The sequence below is a fragment of the Gopherus flavomarginatus genome, chromosome 17 (genome assembly GCF_025201925.1).
Source record: "Gopherus flavomarginatus isolate rGopFla2 chromosome 17, rGopFla2.mat.asm, whole genome shotgun sequence".
In the NCBI taxonomy this organism is placed as follows: Eukaryota; Metazoa; Chordata; order Testudines; family Testudinidae; genus Gopherus; species Gopherus flavomarginatus.
The window spans coordinates 11,571,058-11,588,627 of NC_066633.1; the positions used below are offsets into that span (position 1 = coordinate 11,571,058).

The 17,570-nt window shown below is 49.9% G+C and overlaps 1 protein-coding gene across 2 annotated transcripts in view; it reads right to left on the minus strand.

Moving 5' to 3' along the window:
• The window catches only part of NCS1 (neuronal calcium sensor 1), a 102,117-nt gene that overhangs the window by 37,563 nt on the left and 46,984 nt on the right, over positions 1 to 17,570 (minus strand). For both annotated transcript variants that reach the window (XM_050926183.1, XM_050926182.1), the window contains exon 3: positions 1,464 to 1,488. In XM_050926183.1, the coding sequence (XP_050782140.1) occupies positions 1,464 to 1,488 (25 nt within the window). The remainder of the gene's footprint in view (positions 1 to 1,463; positions 1,489 to 17,570) is intronic.

The window sequence follows — 17,570 nt, forward strand, 5'->3', positions numbered from 1 at the left end:
GATGGTTTCTGATTGCTGCTGGAGAATCAGTGCCTGTGTATTTATTCCATGCAGGAGCTAACCCATCAAAGCTAGAGAGGGTGCTACGACAGGGCTTGGCAAGCTCCGTTTTTCGCTGATCACTTGGTTCCGTTTCTTCCTTCTGCTGGAAGCAGATGGAATTTGATTTTTCACCTTTACCCAGAGCCAAGAGTGATGGGCTCTTGCACGTGCTGCTAGTGGAGGTAAAAAGGCACAAGCATTGCCGCACGCCACGCGTGCTGGGACACGATGTGCAGAACTAGCACAGCCGGCGCGGGATTTATGGATGGTGCTGCACCACAGGAAAGCCCTTCAGTGGTGTTAAGAAACGCTCGCTCTCCATTCACATTTGTCAATGTCTCTCATGCCCGGGCAGCCTCAGAAAGATTTCAGAGCTTGTTCGAACGCAGAGGTGAGCGTGTAACAGCATCAATGTCAGCACTTGCTTTGGAGGCAAAGCTCATTTATCTGGAAAACTGCAGCAGAGAAAACCTGCAAACATGGGTTACAGCTTTTTTTTTTTTTTTAAGCTGCTCCATTATTTATGCCGCCCTCCAGGAGTTTTAAGGCTGCCTAACATGCAGCATTATCCAGCCATTAAGCCATGTAGATTGCTCTTAGAGAGACTGCATCTCCCAGAGCCCCCAGATCTTCAGGGCTTTATGTCACAATGCATCGTATGCAACCTGACAGGGAGGGAAGGACAGGTTGGGTGGGCTCTGCAAAATGAGACCCCCTTCTGCTACCAACCCCGGCTAACGTTGCCATCACATTTGGTTCTGCAGCATATGGGGGTGTTTGCTGCTGTCTGAATTTACTTGCTCTCAGCCCCCAAAAAACCCACTCTCTCTTCTCCCACATACACACAACACACCCCCTGTCACATTCCACCCCACCCCAACCCATTTGAAAAGCATGTTGCAGCCACTTGCAGGCTGGGATAGCTGCCACAATGCACTGCTCTCTGTGGCCACGGCAAGAGCTGCTAATGTGGCCACACCAGTGTGCAAGCAGCTGTCAGTGTGGACAGACTGCAGCGCTTTCCCTACTGCACTCTCCGAAGACTGGTTTAACTCAAAGCGCCCTGCATCTGCAAGGGCAGCCATGCTCTCAGTACAGAAGAACCAGGCAGCCAAATAGCTGCATGCAGAGCCTGGTGCCTGAACGAGGCAGAAATGGATTATGGGAAAGATTGCTGGGAACAGGAGCCACGCACCGAAATGACTTGTGTATGACTCTTTTGTCTCATGACTCCTGCCTTTGCATCTCAGCTGAGCCAGCTTCCCAGACAATACAACTCTGAAAAGAAACGGAGGCAAACACACGCATACGGTTACACAAGGTGCACACACTCAACGCAGCAGAGAGAACTGACTTGTCACTCAACGGCTGCATGCACACGGGCGCTCACAGGAATCAGAAACACCGGGCTGGAAACTCACCACTGCTGCACCTCCTTCTCTGTAACTGAAAGAGAAAAGAAGACAGACAAGGGTTAAGCCATTTGGAGTCTTTTCCGCTGAGTTTTTTCATTTTAAGCTGACTGGTTTCTATAGCACAGGGGACTAGATTGCAGTGCACGAGGACCTTTCTGGGGAGAAAATGCCTGTTGCTAAAGGGCTCTTTAATCTACTGCACAAAGTCATCGCAAGAACCAATGGCTGGATGTTGATGCTAGACCATTTCAATTCAATAAGGCACAAATTTTTAGCAGTGAGGGTGATTAACTACTGGAAAAAACTGCCGGGGAAGTGGGGGGATTCTCCATCTCGTCTTCAAATCGAGACTGGAGGCGCTTCTGGAAGATGCTTTAGCCAACCAGAAGGTACTGTGCTCAAACTCAGGGTAACTGGATGGAAGTCTGTGGCCTGTGATATATAGGATGTCAGACTAGATGATCAAACGGTCCCTTCTGGCCTTCAAATCTTTGAATCTATGAGTATTTTTGCTACCTTTAAGGAAGCTTATTACATCATATCAGTTAGCAAAACTTTCTGGGCCAGATACTCAGCTGATGCAAACCGGCAGTTCCACTGGCTTACGTTGTGCAGCACTGATTCACACCAGCTGAGGATCTGGCCCGATTTCTCCCCCTCTTGCAGCGTAAGGTGAGGCTGATGTAGAGGAAGGCCACTGAACAATCAGGAATTTCTTTCCCATGCATCTTTTGCCATGACACGGCATGTTAAAAGTACCTGCTTCTTCTTCAATCTCAACACATTAAACACATACACTCCTACAGACAGATAAACGGCCTCCTTCCCCATCTGCCAACATGCTGACTTTAAGAGTTGTCTGTTTGCGCCAGGTTCCTTCTTACCTGTTGTCTTAAATGCTATTGTCACACTTCTTCCCTGCTGACTAGCTAAATCTTCAAAGAAAGTGCTCACTGATGGTTTCGAGATCTTTTGATGTCTTTGCTTGTCATACCTCTTTTTCTATTAATCTGAAGCTTCAGAACTGACTCCCTCTGGGTTTTTGATGAATAAGCTTCACACAGCACGTGTGAAGATTTCATTCCTTTTCTTGCCTTTCTCCCACTAGTCCTATTTTTATTGCTTAATTGTCATGCGGTCCTTTTTAGCTGTGCCCAGCGTTCTGCAGCTCTCTCGCTGGAGGTAAATACACTTAAATGATACGGCTTCTACCACAGCACAGGGGCAGAGAGGAAGGAGGGGCTTGTGGACAGAAGGGTTCTATTCCTGGCTTGTGTGACCCTAGACAAGTCCCTTAGACAAGCTGTGCCTCTGCGTTTGCCCATGTGAAACACGATGGAGTTAATACTTCCCTTACCAGACTGGACACTAGGAAGTTTAGACTTGAAATTAGACGAAGGTTTCGAACCATTAGAGGAGTGAAGTTCTGCAACAGCCTTCCAAGGGGAGTAGTGGGGGCAAAAGACATATCTGGCTTTAAGACTAAGCTTGATAAGTTTATGGAGGGGATGGTATGATGCGATAGCCTAATTTTGGCAATTCATTTGGCAATTGATCTTTGATTATCAACAGGTAAATATGCCCAGTGGTCTTGTTATGATGGGATGTTATGTTATGATGTTATGCTATGTTATGATGGGATGTTAGATGGGTTGGGATCTGAGTCACTACAGAGAATTCTTTCCTGGGTGCTGGCTGGTGAGTCTTGCCCACATGCTCAGGGTTTAACTGATCGCCATATTTGGGGTCGGGAAGGAATTTTCCTCCAGGGCAGATTGGCAGAGGCCCTGGAGGTTTTTCACCTTCCTCCTCTGTAGCATGGGGCACGGGTCACTTGCTGGAGGATTCTCTGCAGCTTGAGGTCTTCAGACCATAATTTGAGGACTTCAATAACTCAGATATAGGTTAGGGGTTTGTTATGAAAATGGATGGGTGAGATTCTGTGGCCTGCATTGTGCAGGAGGTCAGACTAGATGATCATAATGGTCCCTTCTGACCTTAAAGTCTATGAGTCTATGAGACTGTGTGAGGGCTAATGCACTAATGCTTGCAAAGCGCTTTGAGTTCCTTGGATTAAAGAAGACCATTATTTTGTATCGCAGCAACACCACACCCAGAGGCCCCAGTCAGGGATCAAGGGTCATCATGCCAGGCTCTGTACGCTCTCGGAACAAGACAACACCTGCCCTTGCTGTACTTTATAGAAACCATTCATGGGGTTTTTAGCATCAACCTGAGGGGGGGGCTTGCTCGGCGTTCACAGGGGCTGGGCTTTGGGAGGGGCACCGCGGCGCTAACGGGGGGGGCGGCGCTCTTTTTTTTTGCTTGGGGTGGCAAAAAAGTTAGCGCTGGCCCTGGTCAAGAAGGCCTAGTCGAGCCCTTCCCCACGACAAGAACTTTCCTTGTCACCAGTTCGAGCTTGGCTGACATCAGAACCTCTGCATGGCTGTTCAGTGCCTTAATGAGTTAACGGTCACGCTCAGCCAGCATCCTTGCCAGCAATGAATGAAAGAGACTGAACGGCTGAACCACCTAGTCAGTCCTAGCACTGAGACACAATGGCAAAGCTGCGTGAGGGACGTTTAGGCTGCTGCTGTCTATGGTGTACCCGTTTGGTGGGTAAATAGGGAATCTCTCTGCAACATGAAATGTTACACACGATAAATTCATTCCAATGAGGGGCCTATTTACTTTCCCAGTACCTCACGTTAGCGAAGAGATTTCCTGCAAAGCAGCTGCAGGAAAACTTTACTATTAACACATCCTGAGCATGGGTAACTTAATAATATTGACAAAGTTCTGCTTATTTCCTGTAGATTTGCTAAGTTTGGCCATTTAAACACAGAAACCGGGAGAGAAAATTCAGTTTAGCTGATATTAACTTTTAATATTGGCCACTTGATAAAACTAACAGGAAGAAAAAAATATATTATTCAATTTCCTCCTAAACAAGACAGCCAGAAAGTGGAAGTTCACCAAAAGGGTGATTCTCAGGCACACAGACCCCACACCAGCTGAGCCTTTACATAGTGACATGGAGTTTTGACTGTGGTTGCAGCTGTATTGCCCGCCCTGAGGGCTCAAGAGTCCTGAGACCAGCTCCACAGAAATCATGAGATTGGCTAGAAACATTTTTTTTAATTGGAAGCTGAGACTTACAATCACGTGACTCCAGGAGCTGGGGGTTTAAGAAAAAACACCCAGTAACATTAGAAATAAGTGGGGAGAGTTGGCACCACAGATGGAGTGGAGCTAAGCATCTCTTAAGGAACATCTGTTTGGAGCTATTATTGATGGGCCAGGAGACAGCTGTCTAAATCTCAGAGGTGCCCATACGTTTCTATCCCAAACCTGGGAAACACAGTCATGCACATCAAGGTCTTTTTAGCAGGAATAAGCTGCATTTCACCTTTTCATATTCCCTCTTCTTTCACCATCCCCTGTCTCCTGCAAGCATCCATTAAACTAGTGTTTCTCAACCAGGGGCCCGGGGGGGGGCGCGAACACGTTTCAGGGGGCCTGCCAAGCAGGACCAGTGTTAGACTTTCTGGGGCCCAGGGCAGAAAGCCAAAGACCCACCACATGGGGCTGAAGTCCTGGGCCCTGATCCCGACCATCTGAGGCTGAAGCTGAACTTGGCTTCGCGGGGGGCCCCTGTGGCATGGGGCCCCAGGCAATTGCCCTGCTTGCTAACCCCAATGCCAGCTCTGGTTTTAAACCAGTTGTGGCACAGGTGGGTCGTGGAAATTTAGAGCATGTTGGGGGGGCCTCGGAAAGAAAAATGGTTGAGAACTCCTGCGTTAAACTGAATATGCAGATACAAGACAACTAGGCCCTTGCTCATCAGGCCAGAGCCACGACAGTGCACTCTGAGCTCTCCTCACAGCCCCACTCTCAGGAGTGGAGAGGGTCCAACACGTGTGATTATGCATTTTGCCAAGGAGAAGAAGGAATGTTTTCCTGCATACCGAGCCTGGGACAATATTCTTCGGTTTTCTCGTAACGCATCTAGAGTTACCTAAATTCACGTCTTTAGGGGAAGGACCCAGTCACTCAGGTAAGCAAGGTCATGTACCAGGTGGCTGAGGCACTTCACTGGTGCCAGGACCTCGTTGCACGCTCACCCTCCCTTCTGCTGGTGATGCAGGGAGCCAAGGGATTGTGGCTACTCCAAGGCACCAGCAGGAAGCCTGGTGCCAGGAGGCTGGCTGAAGAGGGAATAGCCTTGTTCGGTCACTGCCTCCCCATCTCCCATCTATGTACTAATAACAACAACAGCAACAAAAGCACTAGGGCTGAAATTAACTAGGATAATGAGGCAGAGTGGCTACATGTGGCTCTGTGAGCAGCTGATAAAAATAGAAACTCCAAGATGCATGAACAGATGCCAATTACCTTGAATGGCGAGACACCCAATAAAAGAAAGCAATTTTCCATCAGAAAGATTTATAATGTGCTTGGCAAGAAGCACCAACTGGAGAGGGAAGGGCTGGCATAAACACATCGGGGCAATGGAGACAGCACATACAAGACATGGCTCCATCAGGATGTTGTTGGCAAGGGGGTTCCAGAAGCCCGTTACCAGCTGCCAAAGGAAAAGTGGGCCAGATCCCCCTCTGGTATAAATCACACAGCTCCACTGGCTTCAGAAGAGTGACGCTGATTTGTGCAGGTTGAGGATTTGGCTTGGTGACTTTCCTTTGGTGCACAGAAGTCCTATTCAGGATTAGGGCTTCGTGCCGCCAGTCACTGAACACCCTGTCATAACTTTCCTACTCAGATCTGAACCTTAGAGTTCAGAACATGAGAAGCTAGCATGAAACCTCCAAACTTAATTACCAGCTTGGATCTGATATCGCTGCCACCAGCCAGAGAATTCCAGTGTCTGGCTCACTCTGGTCTCCCCAAAACCTTCCCTGGGGAACCCCAAGACTCAGATTCCTTGAGTCTCACGACAAAGGGAAATAACCCACTTCCCTTCCCCCTCTTTACCTCCTCCCAGATTTCCCCACCCTGGGTAGTCTAGGAGATTCCCTGCTTCAAGTCCTTGAAACACAAGTACCGAGAGATCAAATCTCTCTCTCCCCTCACCCAGAGGGTATGCAAATTCAGGCTTAGTAAATCTAACACAAAGAGATTCTCTCTTCCCCCCTGTCTTCTTCCTCCCACCAATTCCCTGGTGAGCTGCAGACACAATCCCCTTGAGCCCCCACTAAAAAAAAAATCCACAGGTCTTAAAAAGAAAGAAAAAGACATAAAATGGTCTCTGTATCAAGGTGACAATATACAGGGTCAATTTCTTAACAGAAAAAATGAATAAACAGCCTTATCCAAAAAGAATACAATTTAAAACATTCCAGCAATTACACACATGTAAATACACAAAAAACAATATAAACCTATTGTCTTACTATCCTTGTACTTACAACTTGGAAACAGAAGATTAGAAAGCCTGGAGATAGAGAGATCACTCTCAGAGCCGAGAGGGTCACCGAACCAAGACAGTATTTTGTCTCCTGATTGGTCCTCTGGTCAGGTGTTTCAGGTCACTGTTTGTTAACTCTTTTATAGGTGAAAGAGACATTAACCCTTAGCTATCTGTTTATGACACACCCACTCAGTGAAAAGATGGGCCCTGCCCCACAAGGCTTACAATCTACGTGCTTGTCTTCACTGCAGCCTTAACTCGGGTTCTTACTTGAGTGTTGTTCCGAACCCAAATCCTAGCCACACCCACAAACCTTTTGCTCAAGCATGGCGGTGCTTCACACCTGGGCTAGCGGGCCCGTCAGCGGGACAGGCTAATGCCCAGTGCTGCCAACATTCAAGCTGCTAACGTCCCCGCTCAGCAGTGTGGATGCAGGGTAAGCAGCTTGGATGCCACTCCTCCTCCTGTGCTTTCCCACAATTCCCCCAGCCCATACTTCCTTGCCATTTACCGACTCCCTGCTTCTGCATGGGACGTCACCTACTGGTCCTTATACACCGGGGAGACTTTTAAATCCCATACTGCATGCAGCTTGCTGTACCGGCAACAATCCCACTGTGCTGCTACAGAAACAGAAAGCTGGCATCCAAGAGATCGTCCTCTCAGCGGGCTGCCAGCTGGGAGAGCATGCCAAGCTGGAACCAGGTTACTAAGTTGCTGAGTGAAGACCACTTTCCCGCAGGTGCCGGAGGTGAACAAATTCTCCCAGAATACGCTGCAAAAGAGTTCAGCTTAGTGCAGCACCAAGAACTGGATGATATGCCCCTAGAAGTCCTAGCATGCCAGGCAGTGGCCACACACGAGTGCCAATCACTGGGTGACATCCAGACCCAGCTGAAGTTAATGGTAAAACTACTATTGACTTCAATGGCATCAGGATTTCACCCCGGCCCATGCACCTTCAGAGATCAGATGCAATGTGAGCCAGTTGAGGGGCATGGGCCAGAATGGAGGCTCCCAGAGCACAGGGCTCAGGGACAGTGGGAGAAGAACAATGTATGTTTTCACTGAAGAAGCTTCTCTAGACTTGGAAGTCCTGCCGCCACTTGGGAAATTCAAATGCAGGGAATATTGGCGCCTGGGCTGAGGGGCGGGAGCTCTGCTTCAGGAACACAGCAGGAGGGATTTAACGCTGATTTCAGCAGCAGTGTCTAGCAGGATGGTCAAGAAACAAGCACTGTAGAGGACAGAGAGGCCTGGGCTTAATGAAGCCAAAAATGACACAGTCAGAGAGAGAGGCCTTGTCTACATGGGAGAAATTGACCTGTATCGCTATTCTGGAATAACTCCCCTATGTGGATGCTATTCCGGAACACAGCGAGCTATTCCAGTATAGCTATGCTGGACAATTTCCCTGTGTAGACAACCTCTGCCCCTTGGATCTAGCTGTAAGGGTGGGATGAGCGGAGCTGTTGGGCCAAGAAGAGCCTCCAACCTTTGATGTGTGGAGGTAACAAGTAAGCCAAAGTCGGCCCTGTCTTATACCCCAGTGAAGCACCCCATGTGCCCAATGCCCATTAGATTTCATGCTGCAGGGGCCCTGTGCCCCAGCTGCAGTTTCAGACACCTCTATCGTTTCCTTTGCTGGCGCCGGCAGGCGCTGTAGGCATTCAGATCGCTTGTTTAGATGCCTTCCTGTGGATTTAGGAACCCTAGTTTGAAAATGTTGGCCTGATCCTCTCACAGAGAATCATGCATCCCCAGGGCAACCCAAACTGGGACTCATCTGAAAGGACAGGTCTGAAAAGCACCATGAAGGCACCACTGTCAATTACAGGTTAAAGGCGTTTAATGCTTCAAATGCTGCAGTGCAGGGTTAACTCACCAGGAAAGACGCTCCCCCAGCACATCCACCGCAAACAAGTACCTTGAGCAGCCTATTGAGGGGGGAATATGAACCATTATCTCCATCTATCCAGCTACTTACATGGCCTCCCTTACTGCCCTATCTGAGTGGTTCACAGCCACTAATTACGTCTCCCCTCTTTGTCCTATGAGGGGCTCAGATTATATTCAGAGGATGACAATAGGAATAAATGATAAAATAATCCCAACAATAGGGGGCTGTAGCAGGGTAGTTACCCAGCTCCTGCCTGGAAGGGCTTAAAGCAGCCCTGAGAGAGGTCTGTGGCAGGGAAAGCAGCTCATAGGCTGATTGGGGAAGCAGCTGCAGCTGAGTCACGCCCCAGTTAGGCCTCAGCTGGCCCTATATAGGAGGCTGGGAGCCAGGAGCTCAGCAGTCTCTCTCTAGCTGTAGAGGGAGAAGGACCTGGCTGCAGGGACTTGAGTGGAGCAGGGCTGGGGAAAGGCAGAAGAGCTGGGGAGGCTCCAGCCTGCAAAGCCCCAGGCTGCAGCCTAGCAGGAGGGTACTGGGGGTTGCAGAGGGCAGCCCACGGGCAGGCAGAGGCAGCAGGTCCAAACCCTCCTTGCCAGTGATGAGTGGCTTATACCGCAGTCTGCCCCGGAGAACGGGGGCTAGTTGGTGACTGGCAGTAGCCCATGACTGGGCAAGCTGGGGATAGAGGGTTAGGGGTTCCCTAGGGTGGGGAGACCCTGAGATTGTGGGGGTATTCCAAGGGGCAGCACCCCAGCCTGGAAGGGGCACTGGGGTCCAGGAGGGACTTGGGTCCAGCAGCAAGAGGGACACCGGCCTGCAGAGGGTGCACTGGAGGCTGGAAGAGCTAATTCACTGGACAACCAGCAGGAGGCGCTGCAGGGGGTGAGTCCCATTGTTAGAGGGGCCTTCTGTAATGGGGCCAGGGAGGTGGGGACCAGGGAGCAGAGCACAGGATGAGGATGGGGGTAGGGGGTCAGCTCAGACTACCCAAACTAATTGCTCTCTAGCCTCTCTCTCCAATGCATTTCCTCTGAGATTCTATTTCAGTCTCGGCATCAGTGTTTCAACTCCAGCAGGAAACAATTAAGAAACTTGCTCTTTTTTTAGTAAGGGGAAAATGCTGCTAACTACACACTCCTGTTGGGTGGGCAGGGAGAAAGTGACGGAGCAGAATCCCCGCTCATCTGGCTCTCACTCTGGGATGCATGCAGCAGCCTCCCCAAACCCGCTGAGCACAGCTGGTGGGAGAGGCTCTCATGAGTGTCTGATGCTGACAGACTGGGTGCTCTGGGTGGTGACCCTGTCAGTGCTTACCTAGTGGGAGTTGTGCATCTAAATCTCCTAAGTTATGTAGGAATGGAGCCTCTAAATCCCTTGGGGTGACTTTGAAGAATCTCTGCCTACAACATCAACTCTACTAGAAACCAGAGTGTGCCCTGCTATTCTATGATAAGTACAGATATGGTCCCTGCACTGGGGACCCATACGTTATGTAGACGGACAATACAAAACACACTGGGAGACCCAGAGAAAGCTTCTTCCTAAGAGCTTTTCTAACACACACAAGGGTGATAGGTTGTGGCTTGCGGCTTCTTTTACCTCTGTGTTTGCTTGGGCCACATTCTGATCTCAGTTACAGGGGCAAAAACCTGGAGGGATACCACTGGAAGTTAGTGCCCTTGCTCCAGCTCGCACCTGGTGTAAACAAATTCCTGGCCATCTGAGGTAAATGAGCTCCAGGACTCACTCCAGTTTGCGCACAGCTCTGGATCTAGCCACTGACATTCTCGTATTAGGCAGGGGGGCTGAAATTCTGACCTGGAGTGGAATACTGTTGAGCCAGCCCATTCTGCCATGTCTCTCTGCTGCAAGTGAGGCACCCTGCATAGGTGCTGCATACACAGAGGTAGCGTGTGCCAGACCCTAGGGTGGAGACAGCGTGTAACAGCAGGCTGCAAACCAAAGGGAGGAATATGCCGCCTCTTTTAAGCAGCTAATTAACCTTGGACTTGAAGGTTTCGTCTGGGCTCTTGAGAGGGGAGAGGGAGGTTTAACAGGCTCAAGGAGAGGAGTGGCCTTTCCTCGCTGGCTTCCTTCAAAAGCCCCTGCCTCTCTGATCCCAGTGGAGGGGCTGAGCAGCCTGAACTGGCTTTGAAATCCCTTCCCTCTAAAGAACAGCGATTTGGTGGGAGCATGTTCCGAAAGAAGGCGAGTTTGGTGACACACAGGGCAATGGGGGCTGTGCTCTAGGGCAGTGGCTCTCACCCTTCCAGGAGTCTGATTTGTCTTGCATACCCACAAGTTTCACATCACTTAAAATCTACTTGCTTACAAAATCCGACCTAAAAATACAAGTGTCACAACCACACTACTGAAACCTTCATTACTTTCTCATTGTTACCATAGAATGATCAAATAAATCAACTGGAATATAAATATTGTGAGTACATTTCCGTGTATATAGAGCAGCATACGCAAGTCATTGTCTGTAGGAAATTTGAGTTTGTACTGACTTTGCTAGTGCTTTTTATGTAGCCTGTTATAAAACCTGGCAAATATCTAGATGAGCTGATGTACCCCCTGGAAGATCTCTGCATACCCCAGGGGTACACGTACCCCTCACTGAGAGCCACTGCTCTAGGGGATGAGCCTGGAGCTCTCCCACTCCCATGGAGCTAGGTCTGAGCACTGAATAACATTCGGCCTTTTGTGTATTGCTAAGGGCTCCCCGCTCCCCCTGTCTCTTTGCTCCTAGGAAGCTTTCTCAGGGTAAGAGCACGCTCTGCACTGCTCCCCATTGGCCTCTCATGGCCCCTTCAATGTTAGGCAAAGATGAAAGGAAATGCAGTGAGTCGCCCTGGCCAGTGCTGTAACGAGGGCAAGGCGAGTGAAGTACTTGCCTCGGGCGCGGAAGGTGAGAGGCGCAGAAAGTCTCTCATTTGGTGGCAATTCAGCAGCAAGTCCTTCCCGGGTTGCAGCTCTGCGTGGTTAAGGATGAAATCCTGACTCCACTGGGGCCAGTGGGAAAAGTCTCATCAGTGCAGGAGGCAGAGCTTGAGGGCCACTTTGCAACTGTGGGACAAATCCCCACCAGGAAAAAGGACCATCACAACCAACCCCACACCATCCATGCCAACTGCCAGATGCCCCTCTACCCAACTTCTCCAGGGCAGCACGGACACTTCAAAACAAACCTCTACCAAAACAAAACACTACACTGCACATACAAGTCTCCCCCTGGGGTGAGGAGGAGAGAGAGCAAGCCAGAAATGACAGATGTTAGGCACTTAATCCACATCTGGAAAATACAACAGTGACGAGGGCAGAAGAACCTAGATGGAATACAACAGAGGATTTCACGCCCTGTGGGTAAAACCCCTCCAGGAGGAAGTAGGGAGAGTTCCAGGCCTGTTCTACACACTAACTTGCACCAGTTTAACTAATGGGGTGATTTTATACTGGAGCAACTGGGTGTGTGGACATTATTTCAAGCTGGCTTGTGTCATTTAACCAGCCTTGTGCCAGTAAATGTAGAGAAACAAGCTCAACTGATAAAACCAGTTTAAAACCGATATAAGAGCCACACACACAAAAGCCACACCACTTTAACCAAGTCAATTGCAACTTCTGTATATAGACAAAGCCTTAAGAGAAATCAGTAACAGAGTCAGAAATGTGAGCCCAGGCCTGGGAAGTTACAGGGCATGGCCAGAAGAGACAGTTCCTCCCCCCAGTTTATCTGAGCAACTGGAGACAGCACAAATCTGGGAGTATAATCTTAAACCTCTCCCTCTGAGCAGCACTGAGAGATGTCACTGTCTGTGCTCTCCTACTGCAAAAGAGCTTAATTTCCACTCTGCTTCACCCCCGAACCCAGCTCTCTCATATAAAGCAGGAGAACAGACAGGATAAAGGAAGTTGGCCCATGGATTGTGGGATACTGATGATGGACTCCCAGGATCCGAATCGGGGGGCGGGGTTTGCATCTACACTGCAAAACAATTGGTTTGTACTCTAGGTCCTTGACTTGAGTTTGAACCCTCCATATCCACAGTGAACTAGGACCCTAGGTCCAAGTTTGACAGAATTCTGTGTAGACAGAAAAGGGTGGGGGCGCAGTTGAGCTCAAGCCTGAGTCTGAGCCCCAGCTTCCACTGCAGTGTAGACATCGCCTAGGAGACCTTAATTCCAACCAGAGCTCTGCAGACACTGAGGCTGAATCCTTCATACATTATAACAGTGGGGAAGTGAACGGGTTAAACTCAACGAGCCACAAGACCATTGCCTCTGGGGGTGACTCTATTAATCCCAATGAACTCACTGGTCTTGAGCCAGCCAGTCATGAAGTTCAGCCATGCGGAGGGACCCTGCTGTGCCCCTCAGATCCCTGATTCCCCGCATCGGCAGAGGCACAGCACACGTGCCTGCGAATTCAGGTATGGCAAGAAACTGGAGGATGCTTCGCCTTTGGCGGGTGAAAGCAAGCCCAGCACCCCGCTCGCTGCCTGTAAGGAAGGTGCGAGGGGGGGCTGTTGGAAGCCTGCCTGAACACAACTGCAGAGCAGATGACGTCTGCCCCCATGTCTTGCCCCAGGAGCATTTCTGTAGCTGGCTGGCACAGTCTGTTGGCGTGTGCACGCCTTGCCACACACCCTGCGTGTTTACCGGCACAGCACTGACGGCATTAGAATGCAGAGAATTTCCACTGCACCTTCAGCATGAATGAACTGAACCTTACACAACACAGGGGGGAAGCATCATCCCCGTTTTACAGATGGAAGCCTCAGCACGGCCGAGGGACTCTCCTGCAGTGACCCAGCTCAGCAGCGGCAGAGTTGGGGACTGAACGCAGGACTCCTGGCTCCTAATCCTTTGCTGTAACTGCAAGGACACACGCGTCCTTTCCCTTGCCCCTCATGTACACAATAAATCAGAAGATGACAGCCTAGCCTCTGGTTTCACGGGGACTGTCCCTCTCTCAGGGAGGCTTGCAGATGAGAAACTGCCTCAAACGTGAAATCAGGTATTAGGAATGGCAATATACAAAAACCTGGAGGAGAACACTTCAGTCTCCCTGGACACACAATAGCAGATTTAAAGGTATCCATCCTGCAGCAAAAAAACTTCAGGACCAGACTTCAAAGAGAAACTGCTGAGCTTCAGTTCATCTGCAAATTTGACACCATCAGCTCAGGATTAAACAAAGACTGTGAATGGCTTGCCAACTACAAAACCAGTTTCTCCTCCCTTGGTTTTCACACCTCAACTGCTAGAACAGGGCCTCATCCTCCCTGATTGAACTAACCTCGTTATCTCTAGCCTGATTCTTGCTTGCATATTTATACCCACCTCTGGAAATTTCCACTACATGCATCTGACGAAGTAAGTATTCACCCACGAAAGCTCATGCTCCAATATGTCTGTTAGTCTATAAGGTGCCACAGGACTCTTTGCTGCTTTCTCAAATGTGAAGCAGATCCTGGGACGCATCGCAGCCTCCGTCACAATACAAAACAGAGCCCCCTAACACGTGCATGCCAGGTTGTGTACGCATGTGTGAGGATGAGGATGTGCATGGCGGACGGAGCATACTCTTAATGAGGGAGGAGCAGGGCATGCAGGCTAGAGAAGGATCCTGGTTCTGACTTCTGCCACAATGAAAAGTGCTGCTTTGCGCCACTCGCCCTGACGGAGTGCTACCAAAACAGATTCATAGCACAGCTCCCCTGCCCAGCCCCTTTCTTTTACTGTACTTAAGATTAATAGGAGCAGCCATCAGAGAAGCCCAGCATGTACAGTCGAGAACAGAGGCGCATCTGCAATCACTGCACAGCTATGAAAGGACGCCGCAGCAGCCAGAATAGCCTCTTCCATTTTCCTATCTCCTCAGCATCTTCAGCCACTAACCCAAACTGTGCAAATTCCTGACAGCCCAGGCCCAGCTTGGTTTGTGACCCAGCCTCCTGGCCAATGAATCCCTTAAGAGTCCCACTGTAACACCACAGCAGGTGGCTTGGGGCAGGCTAATAGTAGTGATCAAAGCTTTTCCTGAAGGGTTGTAGTGACACTGTCCTGACTGCCTGGACTGAAATTGACAATGGTCTCCAGAGGCAGGATGTGTTAATATGCAGCCTGGAGCAATGCAAAGCAAAGCACAGCTTGCTGGAGAGACCAGTGACAGTTTTATGGGCCGGTCTCTGGTGAGCCACCCGGGACAGAAATAAACACTGTATATCACACAGAGGGAGGAGAGCTGGGAATCCCAGCAGAGTTTTCCAGGGACACACAGTGCTTTCGGCCTAGGTGCAAGGTATTGAGCCTTTGCATTGCGTTATTCTAATCGTCACCTTAGTATTTTCTCTCCCACTTCAAAAGAAGCTCTCCACAATAATAAATGCACTTCTACATAAAGTTTTTCATCAGTACCTCCAAACACGCTGTACAAAGGTGAGGAAAGAATTATTAGCCGATGAGCCTTCCAGTTCTACCCTGCCATGGTCTTCCAGATATAGGGAAATTAAAGAACAGGAGGATTAAGTAGCTTGCTTAAAATCACAGAGGGGCTCCCTTGCAGAGCTGAGAACACCGCCCAGATCCCCTGACTCCCAATCCCATAAGCACCCACCACCCAAGGCTATCCCTGCCATTTTCAGGCACTCACCTAAAAGCCACCAGAGGGTAACAGCTTTCAGAAAGCACCTACCTGAGCTAGAGCCTGCAGTCTATTAGTGGCCCACCAACCCATCCAGTTCACCCATTTCTACATTTAATTTGTGAAATAGGCACTAGAGAGGTAGGGAGGTAGATGGGTGGGCAGGTGACCTGGTCTCCTTTCAGTGCTTCTCTGCGCCCTGCTTTTGGGGCAATTGGGAATGGAGGTGACACAGAACCCCTTGGGGACATACATCAGAGCAGAGGTGCTACCTCACTCCCACACTGCCATACTACCAAGCCCCAGCAGTGTGGGTGGGCAGGCCCTGGCTCCTAATTCTGAGCACAATGAAAAGGTGATTAATGGCCGTCTGGGCAACACAGCAGAGGGCTGGACCACCTGATCCTGTATACACCCAGAGTGAGACGGCGCACACAGGGCAGAACTGCTTTCAGGAAAGGGAAACGCACACTGCGTTCCTTGTTAATCACGTCGTCGTTTAACACTCTCTCCTATAACAAGCCTTCCCCTAACCAGCAAGTCCTTTCCCCTTGGCAGAAAGCACTGACTGTATCCCCCGGCCAGGTGACACATCACATTTTGGGCTTGAGTCTCTAATTACAGAAGAGGAGATGACTGTTAAGCCAATCACTGGCTAACCTGGAGGGGGTTTAAAGCGAGAGGCATTGACTTCAGCTCCCTGTCGACCTTAATTTCCCCAGTCAGCTTGCTTTCGGGTTGTCTCATCATTCCCACTTCTGCCCTGGAGCAGCTGGTGCTAGCCAGGGCAGTACGGACAAGATAACGCCAGGAGCGTCTTGTAAACCCAGCTTCTGCTGAGCGCTTCCCTAGAGCAAGATGCCATTAACCCTCCCACCTCTTCTCCCCTCACAGATCGAGCTCTGAGAAAGAAACTCCTGCAGCGCCTGCACCTGTTTCCCTGCTGCAGGATAAACGCTCTGCTAAGATTTATATGGCCATAGCCTGTAAGTGACTGAATGTACCTGCAATTACAGATCCTGATCCAGATTAAAGCATCTGAGCTGCCTTTTTCCAGCGCCCAGAACCTGGTCAATTTTGTGCTACTCTGACTCAGACTGATCACTGATGCTAATAAACGACCCTGCCGCAGCAGCAGAGAGCTGCAGCTAGCAAACCTGTAAACCTCTGAGAAAATATCAGCTCTCAGCCCCAGGATGTGGCTGACAATGCTGGAAAGATACTCGGGGGGTGGGGGGAGGATTGGGGAAGGGGGAAGCTCTCAGCCCCAGGATGTGGCTGATAATGCTGGAAAGATACTCCGGGAGTGGGAGGAAGGGTTGGGGAAGGGGGAAGCACCATACAGGTCTGCTATGCCCTTGGGGGAAATGGAGACAACTATCACCCACCAAGCCCCTTGAACTCCAGGTTCTCTTCTTTCACTCACTCCCTATGCCAACCTGCGATTACTCAGCACATTCCAACCTGCTTCTATGTCCTGGCAGTTTTCAGAGACATGCAGTTCCTGTAAGCTTAGCTGGCATTTGTTGCTGTGCTTATTTTCCCCTTCCTCCCGAAAAATCAATGATCAGCTAGATCCTCAGCTGAGGTGTAAACAGCCATAGCTCCACTGATTTACCCCAGCCAGGGAGCTGACCCTGAGCGGCTAGGGACAACAGATGGACTCAGACCAGAGAATAAGACCCAAACCCTCCCATCCGTATTAGAACCCACAGATATGAATCAGCCACTATGGGGGATTGGATCGCAACGTACAAGGGACCTCATTTCTTCAGCGAATGCAGCTCAAGATGGCGGATGTCTCCTGGGATCTGCTGATCTAACACGATTTCCATTTCAGGGACAGGACCTCAGCTCATGTCAACCACTCAGCAGACTCTAGTGGCCTCATACCCATGCCAGAGCCCTGATCTGGCCTAACATTAACCAGGATCTGAAGCCTCCCTCCTAAGCCCAGCTCCACGTGGTCGTACATGTTCTGTATAGGACTGGGAGCAGTACACGTGCCAAGGCTCCAGGCTTCCATTCAGTGTGGGAAGACTAGCAAAGGTATTAGGCCACCTAAAGGAAACTACCCTTCCCTAGTTCTGTTTAGACTCCCTTGGCCTCTCTCCTCATCTCTATTCTTGTTAACCA